General features: G+C 39.7%; 1 protein-coding gene across 1 annotated transcript in view; it reads left to right on the top strand.

Moving 5' to 3' along the window:
* The window catches only part of necab3 (N-terminal EF-hand calcium binding protein 3), a 35,192-nt gene that overhangs the window by 3,443 nt on the left and 17,675 nt on the right, over positions 1-14,074 (top strand). Inside the window, exons 2-3 of the mRNA XM_070903292.1 lie at positions 2,236-2,260; positions 12,281-12,389. Of these exons, the coding sequence (XP_070759393.1) occupies positions 2,236-2,260; positions 12,281-12,389 (134 nt within the window). The remainder of the gene's footprint in view (positions 1-2,235; positions 2,261-12,280; positions 12,390-14,074) is intronic.

Below are 14,074 nucleotides of genomic sequence, written 5' to 3'. Positions count from 1 at the left end.
AGTTTTCCGCAGTCTAGTCCAATTATCTAAACCACTTACTGGACATGAAAATAAAGGTGATCATTAAAACTGTCACCCAAACTGTCAATTCTAAACATCTATTGGATTTTCGAGAGCTACTTCAAACTGCTTCAACTTTGATTCACCGTACTTTAATTGTGCATGCATGCAACTTAACAATTCAATGGGTGATTATAATAGGCATTTTGGAGGGGCACTAACCTTTGTTTTCAGTCCAGATAAGTGGTTTAGTGATTACGGTTACACTGGGGACTTAATTAAAACCTGTCTGATTATTTGTGCTGTTGCCCAGTGCAGTCTGTGGTCCTCAGACCCTGCCTCGTCGTTAGATCTCAGAAATTAAGCCAGTGAGTGAAAATAACGTATTGGAGTGACGCACAAAACAACACATCTGTTATTTGTCTTTAATATCGGTATCTTTTAAAATCATGTTTTGTGGTAATGACTGGAATTGTAAACTTGAATTTTTCTTTGTTGTCAGCCGGTCCTGCTTTCATCCTTGTCATATCCCTCGTTTTTCAGGGGTTTCATACTTCTTACAATATGCATAACTGCATGCAGACAACCTTACCTTAAAGTATATGAACAGTATCTGCGCCATATAATAAGAGCTTTGTGAAGCTCATAACAGAGGTGGTAGTTTTGTGTGCCCATTTATCCCTTATTCATTCAGAAACATCCCCATCATAGTTGCTATTATAACAAACACAACTGACGTCAGTGTTGCAGCCTCCCCTGCTAATCATAAGCCATCTCACAGTGCACCAGAAAAGCCCGGTGGGAATAGAGTGAAAGGAGCCAGACTAATACGACAGTGTCCAGTGTTGTCTGTCTGAACAACCGCAAAAAAAACCAAACAACACATTCATACAATTAATCAAGTTTAACCAACAGTTCATACATCAGCTTAAATCCAATAACAGTCGAGTTTATTCAAAGGTTGCGATACAGCGATGGCCACTGGCCAGCAAATAGCAGTCGGCAGCCGGGACAGCAGCTGGCAGCAGCAGTAGCTCAAGTAGGCATTTTTTCACAGCAGACATTTTGACTTGTCATGAAAAGCACAGGTGCAATTAATAACACTAACGATGGCTCTGTTTAATTGTGCACCAGTAAATGAGCCAGCGTGCACGACAGCACGGCGCTGGAACTGGAACACCTAATTCAGCCATCGTTAATGTTATTAATTGCGCCTGTGCTTTCACTTCTATGACGTGCTAAAATGGTCTGTTGACTCACAAAGGGGTGAAGCCTGGAGTGGTGGGTGTCGTGTTTCAGCTTGCAGTTGCAGCCACTGGCCAGTGAAATGCAAGTTAGCTGCAACAGGAGCCGATGGCAGCAGGGGCAGTGACGGAGCGGATCTTTTAAATGGGCCACTCTGCTCAGTGAATTTTAGTGCTCAGGGAGATCAGCTGGCCTCACGCTCCTGCCTGAATCTACACTTCTACACTATGGGCACCATTGATGAGCCTCAGCTTGAGGCCTTTGCTCTTCTGTTTGTTTTTTATTTGGATCCCCATTAGTTGTTGCCTTGGTAACAACTACTCCCCCATATGAAAGTATACAGTATAATTAACAAATGTTTACACTCACACTGCATGCAGTAAATAAAACTGTTACAATATCACCACTACACACAACCTAATAAAAGGAAATCAAACCAGGCAAATGACATTCAAACAAATGGAACAATTGATCGTAAAACATAAATGATAATACATCACAATCCACACTACGATAGAGATACTATTTATGTTTTAAGCCTGTCTTCAGAAATAACCATTGTATTCATACAGTTTTGTCTGTGTGGGTAGAATACTTAAATTTTAAAGACTGTGGCACCAGCAAGATAATGACCATTTAACCTACTCAGTGGCCTTACGCTTCTTCTGAAATTACTATTTTCTTCAGAAGTGATCATTTTTAAACCTGCTTTAGAACTAACAGAGCTTTAGATACCGATTGGCATTGAACACTGCCGGACTCACACACATACAGAGTGTAACAGCCTTTGTGAATGTCCTTGTTCATGTGGTGTTTCTCTTCGGTGCAGCAGAACGAATGAACCGTTTACAGCAGCCGTCAAACATCCTATTGTGTTTTTGACAGATTGCCATTATTCTTAATAATCTGTAACCTGCTTATTGCGACTCCCTTTCGTGATGCTTGTCTCTAGAAGTAACAACCATCTCCTCCCCTCTCTTTTTATTTCAGATTTTCCGCAGAGCAGACAAAAACGGTGAGTAAACAGTACATAACATGTTCAGTGATGAATAATTTTACACAATGCAAGCTTCTTGTTTCCCCACATTCTTCCACTTGTCATTATGCCTCAGACAGTCTGGGCGGAGAAATAAAGGATTTGCATGAAGGACTCTTCAAGTGAAGCTCCTTTCCTCTTCATGCTCCAACAAGTTTCTCCGCCCAATTAACATGATGTTAAGATGCTGGATTGTTGCCACGACTGGAAGAACGAGTCACACAAAATAAAGCACCTCCCTGTCAGTGTCGACACAGATGACTGGGTGCTGTTTACAAATGAATGTGACTCATGTTAACGCAGGCTGAGCCGAGTTATTTCTTTTATAGCAGTGAATCACAGATAATATGGCTTTATTAGCAAGTGCAAACAAGGTAACCTAGGTTTTGAGAGTACACAAATCAGAATCAGAATCAGAATCAGAATCAGAAACTGTTTATTGCCAAGTAACATACATTACAAGGAATTTGCTGTGGTCTGAAGGTGCTATTGTTTTGATAACAAATAAGTAGAATATAAAAGCTAAAATAACAATAAGAATAAAAATAAAAATAAGATAAGATAAATAACAAACAGTGCAGTGACCAGAATAAAGTAAAGTAAAGTGTCCAGATAAAGTGTCCAGTAGGGGGTGAGTGCGTTAATGTAACGCAGTGGGGACAGGGGTGATGTACGTTAATATAACGTATAGCTTGCGGTAGTGTTCGGGGGGGTGTCAGTGAGAGTTTGTCAGGTTGACTGCAGAGGGGAAGAAACTGTTTTTGTGGCGGGAGGTTTTGGTCCTGATGGACCGCAGCCTCCTGCCAGAGGGGAGGGGGTCGAACAGATGGTGTCCGGGGTGGGAGGGGTCGGCAGCGATCTTCCCTGCTCTCCTCAGGGTCCTGGAGGAGTACAGGTCCTGAAGAGATGGGAGGTTGCAGCCGATCACCCTCTCTGCAGAGCGGATGATACGCTGCAGTCTGCGTCTGTCCTTGGTGGAGGCAGCAGCGTACCAGACGGTGATGGAGGAGGTGAGGATGGACTCAATGATGGCGGTGTATGTATACACACACATGCACCCATGCTTGCTTTCACGAGCAGGCATAGAATTTCAGTAATTTCACACATTTTGTGTGTGACCACTTCCTATGTTTAGTACCTTAAAGCAGGTAAATGTGAGGAATGGTATCTATGGACTGCAATTTTTGGCTGTTCCAGACAAAAGTTGACAATTGTGAGAAACATCTCTGGCTGTCAATCCAAAAGTCAATTCTGACAGTGTTAGAAATGAACGACTGCTGCTATGACCATATCTACACACCAACCAATCAGAATATGGCATCAAATGATACAGAATACAACGCCAACAGTATAAGCACCCACATATATCATGGATGGTGTATATCTATGGTAAGTGCCATTTTTTACCATACGATACAATATCGGGGCAATCCAGGCATTCATTACAAAATCTAACATCCCTCAAAATGTATATCTTACAATTTGTTAAAGATTGCAGCCACGTTTTTATTGTGAAATACAATGTCCCAGTAAGATGAATGTTATTGCACAGTGTAGAGTGTAGGGACCTTAAGGGTACCACAGGTTTGTGAGTTATGGCGATCAAACCGTAGAAGAATTACAAGGGATCAAACTGGGTTTGTTGAAGTTATGATTTGTCTCAATACCCTGTGGATACTCTTACTCTGCTACACAATATCATAATTCATTCTGGGAGTTGTTTTGTGATTAAATTTCTTTTTTGTTGTACCCACTCCTCGAGCTGTGTCATCTAACGTTACTTGAGTGATTGTCGTGACTTTGCAGTTTTTAAACAAGTCCCAGGAAACGTGACTAAACTTGTTCCATTCAGCTGTAGGTTATGCAGTATGTGCGATCGGATTCGTAGTAAATCTCAGCAAAGCTTTGCTTGAAATGAAGAGCCACGTCTCTTGTGAGTGTAGTAGTATTGCATCAGAAAGAAATCCTTTGTCCTTGATTCTTTGAGGCTGACATCACCTGAAGTTTCTCATTGTTTTAGATTGACTTTTTCTGTGTGATCCCATGTTTGTCTCAATCATCTGTTGCAATATTTTTTGCAAAACAACAGGCATTTGTTCCTCCAGTGCAAATGCTAGCTAAAGCTTTTAGAGTGCAGATAACAAGTACAGAAGAGATTGAGTGAAAATGTGACACAAACTGGCTTACAGAAGCATGTATTTAGCATGCAGAGAGAGTAATAGTGCTAGGTAAATTAGAACAACATGCAGGATGGATAATTTTTCAAAAAAGCGAAAGTCATTGGGCCAGCTTTTATTACCTTTAAGGCCTGCTGACTCTGCAAACTCAGCCATTTACCTCTAGACCTCTACCAGGAGCAACCGGACAGCCAACCAGATCAAAATCTACTAAAAGAGATTTATTATCTCCGGTTAAGCAAAAGAGAAGGCAAACACATACAGCAACTTAAAGAAAACAAAAAATGTTAATTACAACAAGAAGTAACAGTGTTTAAATGTGGGTTTAATTTAAACACTCATGTTAGACTGTGACTTCTTTTTTTTTTCATTTAACCATCATTATTGTATTATTGTAAAAATGTATTGATAAGGAAAAATTAGTGCTGCAAGACCTGTCGTCTTGTCAGCTTGCCTTAACATTGCACCATAGAAAAAAAATCTAACATGCTTAAATGTTCCATGTGTAAAATTTGCCTGACACGTCACATATTTACGATGGAATGTAGCTTTACATTTTTTTTAGATATTCTTTCTGTGATCATAACTGTCCTGTGCTGGTGCTGTGGCGAAGAATACCCTGCCTAAAAAGATATTTATTTCTGTCTAAGATGCCAAACCAAATCAACAAAGAGTGGACATCAATGGGACATTGTTGCATTTACAGGGGCTGTAATCAGCATGCCTCCAAACAGCAATTACTACTCAACAGCTCTTAACCTTCTCTATGGCGAGTGTTGAATTGTTCTGTGGCTTCCAGCCAAATATATTCACTGTTAGATTGGTATTATAATGAGCTCAGCTGAGATGACTGTCATCACCGAACCAGTTGTGGAGAAAGGGAAGAGAGAGAGGGAAGGAGGAGTTTTAATATAAAAGGAAAACACAAATAAAATATACTGCGCTGAATTCATTGCTCTTTATCTGTCAGTAATAAACACCACTGGGATTCGATTGAAAAATCTATGTAATATCAACAAAATAAAGATGAGGTCTTCAGCAGTGGAATGTGTTGAATAATAACCCAGTATTTTATTTTAATGATGTCTTTAGTTAATGTACTGAGCATACTTCACAATGTTATTGACTGATTGGGTGAAACAAGATGAGACCTAGTATGAGTATGACAATGACAAAAGAACACAACAACTATATTTTTCTGGAGCTTTCACCTGTATTGCATGGTCTTTATCAGCACATGGAATTGTTGTGGAGATGGATCTGTTGACATGCATTGTTAAAGGCTATTGTAAAGGGTTTTGCTACTTGCCCAGCACCAAACAGACAGAGTTAGTGACCCCCTGGTGAACATATAGAAGCCTTTAACAGCTAAACTGCTGGACATATCCCTCAGAAGTTTGTGAGTTTGAGACTGGACGAGAACTAAAAGGAAAGTGAATATTGGACGTCAGGTGGACAGAAACACGACTCCAATGAATGCTAATCTTGCTCTGTGCCTACATGCTAACACATTTGCCATAACAACTTGTGGAGATAATGTGTCAGTGTGGTGTTAACAGGTTGTTTTGCTTCCCTCAAGCTGGCAAAAAAAAGTATTGGCAAAGTACTTGACATGGAAATTGTAGTTTGACCAAACAATCCCAACACATGGTTTACTTACCGGCCATTTCCAAAGCTTCTAACTGTATCACAGTCTCTGAGCTACTGAGGGTCTAAGGATAGAGGGTGGTGTGTGCTGCACAGCTTGTAAAGTCCTTTAAAAAAAGCTTTGAGTTGGAATAGTTTTGTCAAGAGCTAACTGTAAAGAACTGTGAAGAATTCAGTCCAACTTGTACTCCAAGCATATGCTTTTAATGGTTTAAGTCTGATTATGACCCATGTGCATGAGGATAATTAGCCATCTTATATCCCCAACTGTGTCACTATCTAATTGGCAAAATGGTCACAGATCAGCAAACTTGTTTGAAATTTTTAAAGCTATTCTCCTTATAAAAATCAATATAAAACTAAACTCCAACTTTAGCTGGAAAATGTTTATCTTCCTTATCCGGATTTCCCAGAGATATAGAACCCACGTTCCCATGTGACAGCTTTTAATGAACCTCGCTTCTTGCCTGACATCTGCTCCAATGTGGAGGAAAAGACCAGGGAGCTTCAGATCATTAGTCGGGTGGAGAATCGAGCGGTAGCAGTAAGATATGTGATATGAAAGCAGCATTTTCAAGATTCAAGATTCAAGAACTTTATTTGTCACATGCACATGTAGAATGTGGAGTGAAATAAAAAATGCCAGTGCCCACAGCGATAGTGCAGAACAAAAAAGCAGCCACAACAATACAAAAGAAATGACATATAATAATGTTTACAATAATATTAATGTATAGATTTATGTTTTCAATATACATACATGCATACAGGCTTAAAGTAGGTTATAGAAGCTAAAAGGCAGCTTATATCACCAACATCGTCACAGATGGCCAGGTGGAGCACATCCTAAGTAGAGCACTGATACTAAGAATACCAGAATGTGAAATGGTTTGTGTATACAGTAGTGCATAGGAGTTTACCATAAAGAAACAAGACCCAACTCTCTTAGTAACGCTAGTTGCTTTTGAAGCTGTGATGCATCCGTGGGAATTTATAAACCACTTAGGAGAGGCTGCAATGGGACTAACCTTTGGAGAGATAAGAGTGCGGCCTACTTTGTGCCCTACTTTACAGGACTTTCTCACTTGTTCATTTGGTTCTTGTTTACTCTCATCCTCTGAGCACTTTGTTTGGACTGTTCTGACTTTTTGTGTATTTTAACTGTAAAGGAGAAAAGGCCATACACGAGCTGTCTGTGTCCTGCTGTGTTGAAGAATCAGCACACTTCACCACCCTCACACTTTCAGTGGAAACATATTTCTCACCTTGAAATTTCTACGTGATTTTTCTGGCTCAGTATTAAAGAGCAATTTATGCATATTGCTTGTGACTCAACCGATAGTATGATTTATAGCTTCTTTTTTGCCGCTGTAATAATGGAATTTCCTGTGCGCCGATGTGCTGCATGGAGGCTGTAACTGTTTAGATTTTGGTCTAATTTAAAGGAGGATATCACATGGTGCCTTTTTCCTCAGGTGTGCTGCTCTGCCACATCTGCGTTCAACATACTGGCTGGCTGGTTTATTGTTTTCAAATGAAACAGCTGTACAGACAAATTGCTTCAGTGATAAATGGTATAGCTTGCCTCATAATCCCCATACTGCCCATGATTCTACCCTGTCACCAAGCTGTGATGTTTGACGTTTGTTTTTCTCTTTTCTTGACCATGGAAATGTTTTTAAATGCACATTGTTTTCTTTCAGCCCTGCAGCCTTTCTGTCTCCAGCCTGGTCGCTTTTTTGGACAGAAATGTTCTATTTTGAAATACATCATCAGATCAAAATAAAAAATAACAATAACTGAAATAAGAAGTTTTAAGTCTAATTTTAAGTGAACAAGACATACGAAGGATTCGCTGATGATGAGTATGATTCATTTGCACACTATGATTTAGAAGTTACTCACAAGGAAACAAATTGTTTTGTTCTCTGAAAATGTTCAAGGAGTAGGTTCACATTCACTGCATACACGACAGGAGCAATGACTCATAAGTTGTGTTCATAATATACATAATGTGTATGTTTTTGGAATCAGTGATCTATTTAGAGAACCTATGTGTCTTCCTTATATCTCATTGGGCCATGCATGAATGATTTATTCATTTAAAAGCATCAGCTGGCGTTTGGGTTGGGGATTTGTTTATTTACTGGGAGCTGCGACTGCTCTGATGGGACTGTGAGAGGATGATACGGAGTCAATATAAGTCAATGACATTTTAATGCTCATAATTGTTTTATGAAACACCATTGATCGATGGCTGGATGACTTAATGCATTTTAAACATTTCAGTGTGTGAGAAAAATACAGATTTCATGGTGGCTGTTGTACATCACAGAGGACATGAAGAGAATAAATATAAAATATTAACATACATCTGTAAGCTCTAAGGTAGAAAGAGAGTTAATGAACTGTTGTAAAATATGACCATTGGCAGGTTTGAGTCAGCAGGTACCAAAATGTTCATGACCCCAGCTAAAACATATATATCACCATATCAATTCTATCGACCCTTTCTGCTTATTAAGTGACCTCACATGGGGTCCTGACCCCAAAGTAGAGAAACTCTGCCCTAAATCAGTGCAGAGCAACACAACCAATACATGCCCAGGGATAAACAAAACAGTTGTGTAACACATCATGAATGGTAATCATCACTTCAGAATGATGCTTGACTAAACAAAGATGTCCCGTTTGGCAAATAAGCGTTGCATCAATTCCTCCATTCTCCCATCATCCCTCGCATCCCTCAAGCCATCAAAAGAGATGCATGTGACAGAAGTGAGGATGCATCAGCTGGAATTAGGAAGGCGTCCAACAGTCGAACAGGTATGAATCTTAAGATAACAAACACATAATCCCCCCACCTGACAGCAGATCTTCTTTTTCCTGATGCTTTTAATGTCATCTTTTGGTGCCATCTGTCACTATCATCCCTCGAGAACCTGGGTGAGATTAAATGCAGGATTGCTGTTTGGCATTTTATGTCCTCATTTATTCACATGCACAAACAGGTTGTTTAGAGTGAAGACAGTAATCAGTTATGGCTCATATCTGAAAGTGGATGAAAATGGAAATTGGAAATTCAAAGGTCGGAAAACTCAAAGAAAACAAAATTAGCTACATGTACAGAGTAACAAAAAAATGACTTATTAGCAATCTAACAAGTAGAAGAAGAAGTAAAACACAAAGAGGCCCAGCCTTGTGTGTTTGTTGCGGTTATACTCTTTCATGAAGAAGAAATTTACCCCAGAACTGTCAAAGCGAATAGAAGAGACTGCCAGTAGCCGTCATTAGTCCATCAAACGGATTATCAAGACTGTCACTTCTGAGCATAACTGCTGTCTGTCTTGGCACCACAAATATAGGAAGCCTTCCAAATACAAGACTGTGAGAGGAGACAAAGACGTGTGGAAGGATCTTTAGCCTCAGATCCACAAACTAACTACAGATGGCATCAGAATCTAAGTAAATCTGCAAAAACTAAGTATAAAAGGCATAAAAGGCATTACTGCATGAATGTTTTGCTAAGGATCAGCAGCTCTATAGTTTCGTTGCAGTATTCTGAATTAGGAGCAATAATGACTGCGATCAGTTCTTGCCTTCTGATTGGTTAAAGTGTATAACAAGCTGCCTGTGCGTGTTGGTTAATTTAGTGGAAGCTGTGGAGCCTGTAGAGCACAGTAATATTTGACCATGCTTGTCATGCTGCTTATTTTTGTTCATTGTGTTTTGCTACCATGTTTCATTTCTGTATTTTGAAGAAGAACGTTTTGAAGCGTAGAACATGGACTGCAGAGTTTTATTGAAGCAGGAGTGAACTAAATGCCTGGACTCTGTAAGTTAAAAAGACGGAGCCACACTGACAGGATGGCCTTAACCTCAAGAATTAACATAATGTTCTCCTTGTGCCCCAGGACAGTTCGGTCCGTGCTCCAACATGCACATCTTAAAACGAGAAACAAAAAAAGATCCTTCACTGCTCCTTAAGCAATGAATAGTACATGACTGTGTTGATCCAAAGGGTTTTGTAGAAGAGTTTTTAGAACTCTGCGTACCTGGAAGCAATGTTAGATTTCAAAACAGTGTGGTGCAAGATGCTGATGAACTGCTGTATAGAAATAGCACAGTTTAATTTCCTTAAACAATTTCCTTTTTCATTCTTTGAACTGATTTCTATGATGGTACAATTAATTTGGAACCCTGACAGAGAAACAGAGGCACAGAGCCAAATTGGAAACATTTCTTGAAATCACAAAAGATCGTCCTGTCATCAGTTTGGTCTTTCAGTTGGGGGAGGAAAAGGCATATTAGAGAATGGCAGGAAGATAAAAAAGACTATCTGAAAAAGAGAGAAAATAGGCCAATGTGGTGAGGGCCACGTATTGTCTCGGCCAGCACATTACACATTCTGGTCAGAGGTAATGATGAGCGGCGTCAAAGAGGCTCCAGCTGAACAGATGGTCTTCAAGCTTGCCCTTGAGTTTCCAGCTTTGCTGAGTCAGCCAACTGGAACTCCATGGCATATTAAACTGCTCTCATTTGACCTTGTCTTTGTGTAGACAGAGTCATTGTTTGGGCAGATTACTCAGTGGGGTCCTGTACTCAGAAGGTTTCGAACCGGAGCCAAATCAAAAAAAGTGAGAGGTGATAGTTTGGTTATCGGTGCAGTGAAGACACGGCTGGATGGCTTTTGTTTGTCTCAGTAGCTGTCGGTCCCCTCGATGACAAAACCAGTCTGTTTGCCTGAGTCAACAAATACTTCACAGTCATACTCATTTGTCTGTATGCCATCTTGGCTCCATTTTATCATTCTGACCACTCCGGCCTGTCTTTCGTTCGCATTGACTGGCTGAGTACCCAACTCGCTCCAGTGTGCTTCTGATTGCCCGACTCAGAAATGTCCTCCACAGACTCCACTCTCTCTGTTGGTCTGGACTCTTTTATGAGGATTAAAACATCTAGCAGTTCCTCTCCCTCTGTGCAATCTGTGCCAGTAGACAGATTGATAGTAGGCTCACGAAGGAGCACTTCTTCACAGATGACATCCAAGCTATTTATCTGCTGTTATTGATTTTTCTGTGCACTGTCTGTCACAACAAGCTGTGCTCACAGTTAACTAGTCTGAGGAGAAGTAGAAAATTCCAATCTGTTGACAATATGTAGCATTCTCCCAGTTATAGTTTTGTGAAATATTTCTGCACAGTTTTTTTTTGTAGTAATACAGTTTTAGTGATGGGACTTTCAGAGCTTTCCAATGGCTTATATAAAATTGAGAAAATGTATGACTTTTGAATGCATGCCACCAATCCGATCTGTTAATAATGATCAAAAACCAAAAACTGCTTCCAGCTTGTCAAATGTGAATGTACTGCTTTTGTATCTTTTATATCCTAAATTGATAATTGGTTTTGAACTGTTGGTTGGACAAAATCTTACATTTTATAGACTGAACGAGTCTAATCAGAAAAAATAATCAACATGTTTATTGAAAATGGAAAATAATCATTAGTTTCAGCCCTAGAAATTAGCATACTGTGCAATGTGGACCTGCACGCCAGAGCAAGAGTTGAACGGAAGGAAGAACGAGGTAGAAAGAATGTAGATGAAACCAAAGAACTCATTTGCACTAAAATAGCGCTAATCAGGTTGTTAGATTAGTGTGCTGTCACACCAGAAACAGAAAAAAAGGGATGAGACACAAGAGAACTAATGAAACAATATATTCGGATCACAGTGAATGAAGTATGAAGTATTAATAGTTGAAGCATATTACTGATGGCTACATGTGTTCTGTAAGATGCTATCAAATATAGCTGGAATCTCTTATAATAATTGAGTCCTTTTCAGATAGATATCATGTATATGTCAATCTTTTATATTTTCAAAGACAGATATAGTTGACGCCAAAATGATGAAGCATGAAGCACAGAAAAGACTGGGCAACACCATTACGTACGTAACCATGGTTCTTTGAGTGAAGATACTATCTCTCCAGCTTGAGGCAGTAATACAATTTTGTATGTAGACTTTTTCCTTATTTGCTTGTCAATCTTCAATGTTGGAAACAAGGGAATTGCCTTTTTAGGACTTTATGATCCCATAAGAGGCAACACATTGCTGCACGTTTGTTTTTATTTCTGTAATAATGTAGGCTTACACTTCCTCTGTCTTTCAGATGATGGAAAGCTGTCATTTGAAGAGTTCAACGCTTACTTTGCGGATGGGATCCTGACTACCGAGGAGCTGCAGGAGCTTTTCTACTCCATAGATGGCCGACAAAATAAGTGAGTTTATTTTTTTTTTTTAAATGGGCTCTGATTTTAATCTCTCATGGTAAAATATGATTAATGCTTAGTTGTTTTAAGTGCAGTACTAAATACCTTCCCAGCAGTGTTCAACATGTGCCTTTCACAGTTAGAAAGAAGCAGAAAAGAGACTGAACAGCAAGCGCTTTGTGCTTAAGGGCACAGTTAATGTGTTTCTTTCAAGTCATCAGTTACAGGCTAAATGCCTCAAAGCTGGAGGGAGGTCTTAAAGTAAAAATGAGCCCTGTGACCAAGCAGGCTGATTTAAAGTTTACCCCCTTCCTTTGGACATAAAATACTGTGGTCTACACCAGCCATTTCTAAACCTACTCCCCCCAAATTGCAATCAAAGAAATCAGCCTGCGGGAAGCTCCTGAAATCACTTCCTGAAATCTGCAGAGAATGTTTAACTCACTGCGGCCACAAAGGAAGAGGCTGTGTCTCCCCTGTCGTGGTACATGGGAATGGTTTTAAACTTTATCCATTTTACGAAGCCGGTTGTCTTTATTGTCTTTGGCAGGTTAGGGATTTGTATTCATGAGACACTTTGCAACCTTTTCCCACTCCACACTTCCTTATATTGTACCAAAACTGGAAGCCTGTCAAACCGTATGTATCAGCTCAGGTAAAATAATGAATTCACTGATTGTTAACTCTGTGTTAGTCTCGCAAGATGGCACTCACAAGCATAAACAAACCCACGCGTACATTACACACACAAACGCATTGAGATGCATTGAAGTTTTTAAATTGACTTTGTAAGACCTTTTTTCTTTTTTGCACCTAACCAATTAGAGTGAGTAGTATCTGGCTACAGTAACAACATGTATTTTTTGTTGTGTTGCCAGTTCTACCGTCACTGTGTGATGAATTACTTGTGGACACAATGCTGGGACTGTCACTGATATGACGCACCAGCCCTCAGACCTCTCTAACCATGCTCCAAGCTTTGAGGCGGTTGGCATGAACTGAGCTCTCATGTCTAATTAAAGGGCGTTGCTGTTTTGAATAACAATACTGTTAATTATAAAATATCACTGCAGAAACGAAAGCATTTCCAAAACCTGCGCAGGCTTTGGTGATGATGCTTACAGTCACACTGCACAGTGAATATTCCCCCTCAGCTGAAAGATGAATAATGTCTTTGGTCATTGTAATGGTCGCCTGCAACAGAGATATGTGGGAACTTATTGTCACTATCAAAATGGAAATTTACAACAACGACTGAAAAAAGAAATGTGTTGCTTTGCCCACAGTGAGCTTTCTAATAACACAAGCCATTAACCGGCTTCGCTTATGGTCTGCATCTGACAGTGAAAATGACCTGTAAAATGCTATCAAAGCAACAGGGGAACTTTTCATATAGTAATGGTACTGCCTTTATCAAACTGTGATAATCATTTCTGTATGTAATTATTTCTGCCATGACTGGTAAACAAAGAAATATTGCTTCCAATGTTTTTACGGCAGAGTAAGTTAAAATGAAAGGGCACTACCTACCAAGTGCATTAACATGCATTTCTAACCAGAAAGCTATTTGATGTAGAAGGACAGAAGTTAAGAACACTTATTTTGTAAGCAGAACAAAAATGTCAGCTTGTGTTTCAGTTAATAGGCTGTGCTACCATCACTTTTACTGATTTTTATGGTGTGAACACTGACGT

The sequence above is a fragment of the Enoplosus armatus genome, chromosome 3, assembly GCF_043641665.1.
Source record: "Enoplosus armatus isolate fEnoArm2 chromosome 3, fEnoArm2.hap1, whole genome shotgun sequence".
Lineage (NCBI taxonomy): Eukaryota > Metazoa > Chordata > Actinopteri > Centrarchiformes > Enoplosidae > Enoplosus > Enoplosus armatus.
Note: the sequence above shows the minus strand (reverse complement) of the source record. Positions and strands in the feature narration are given on the sequence as shown.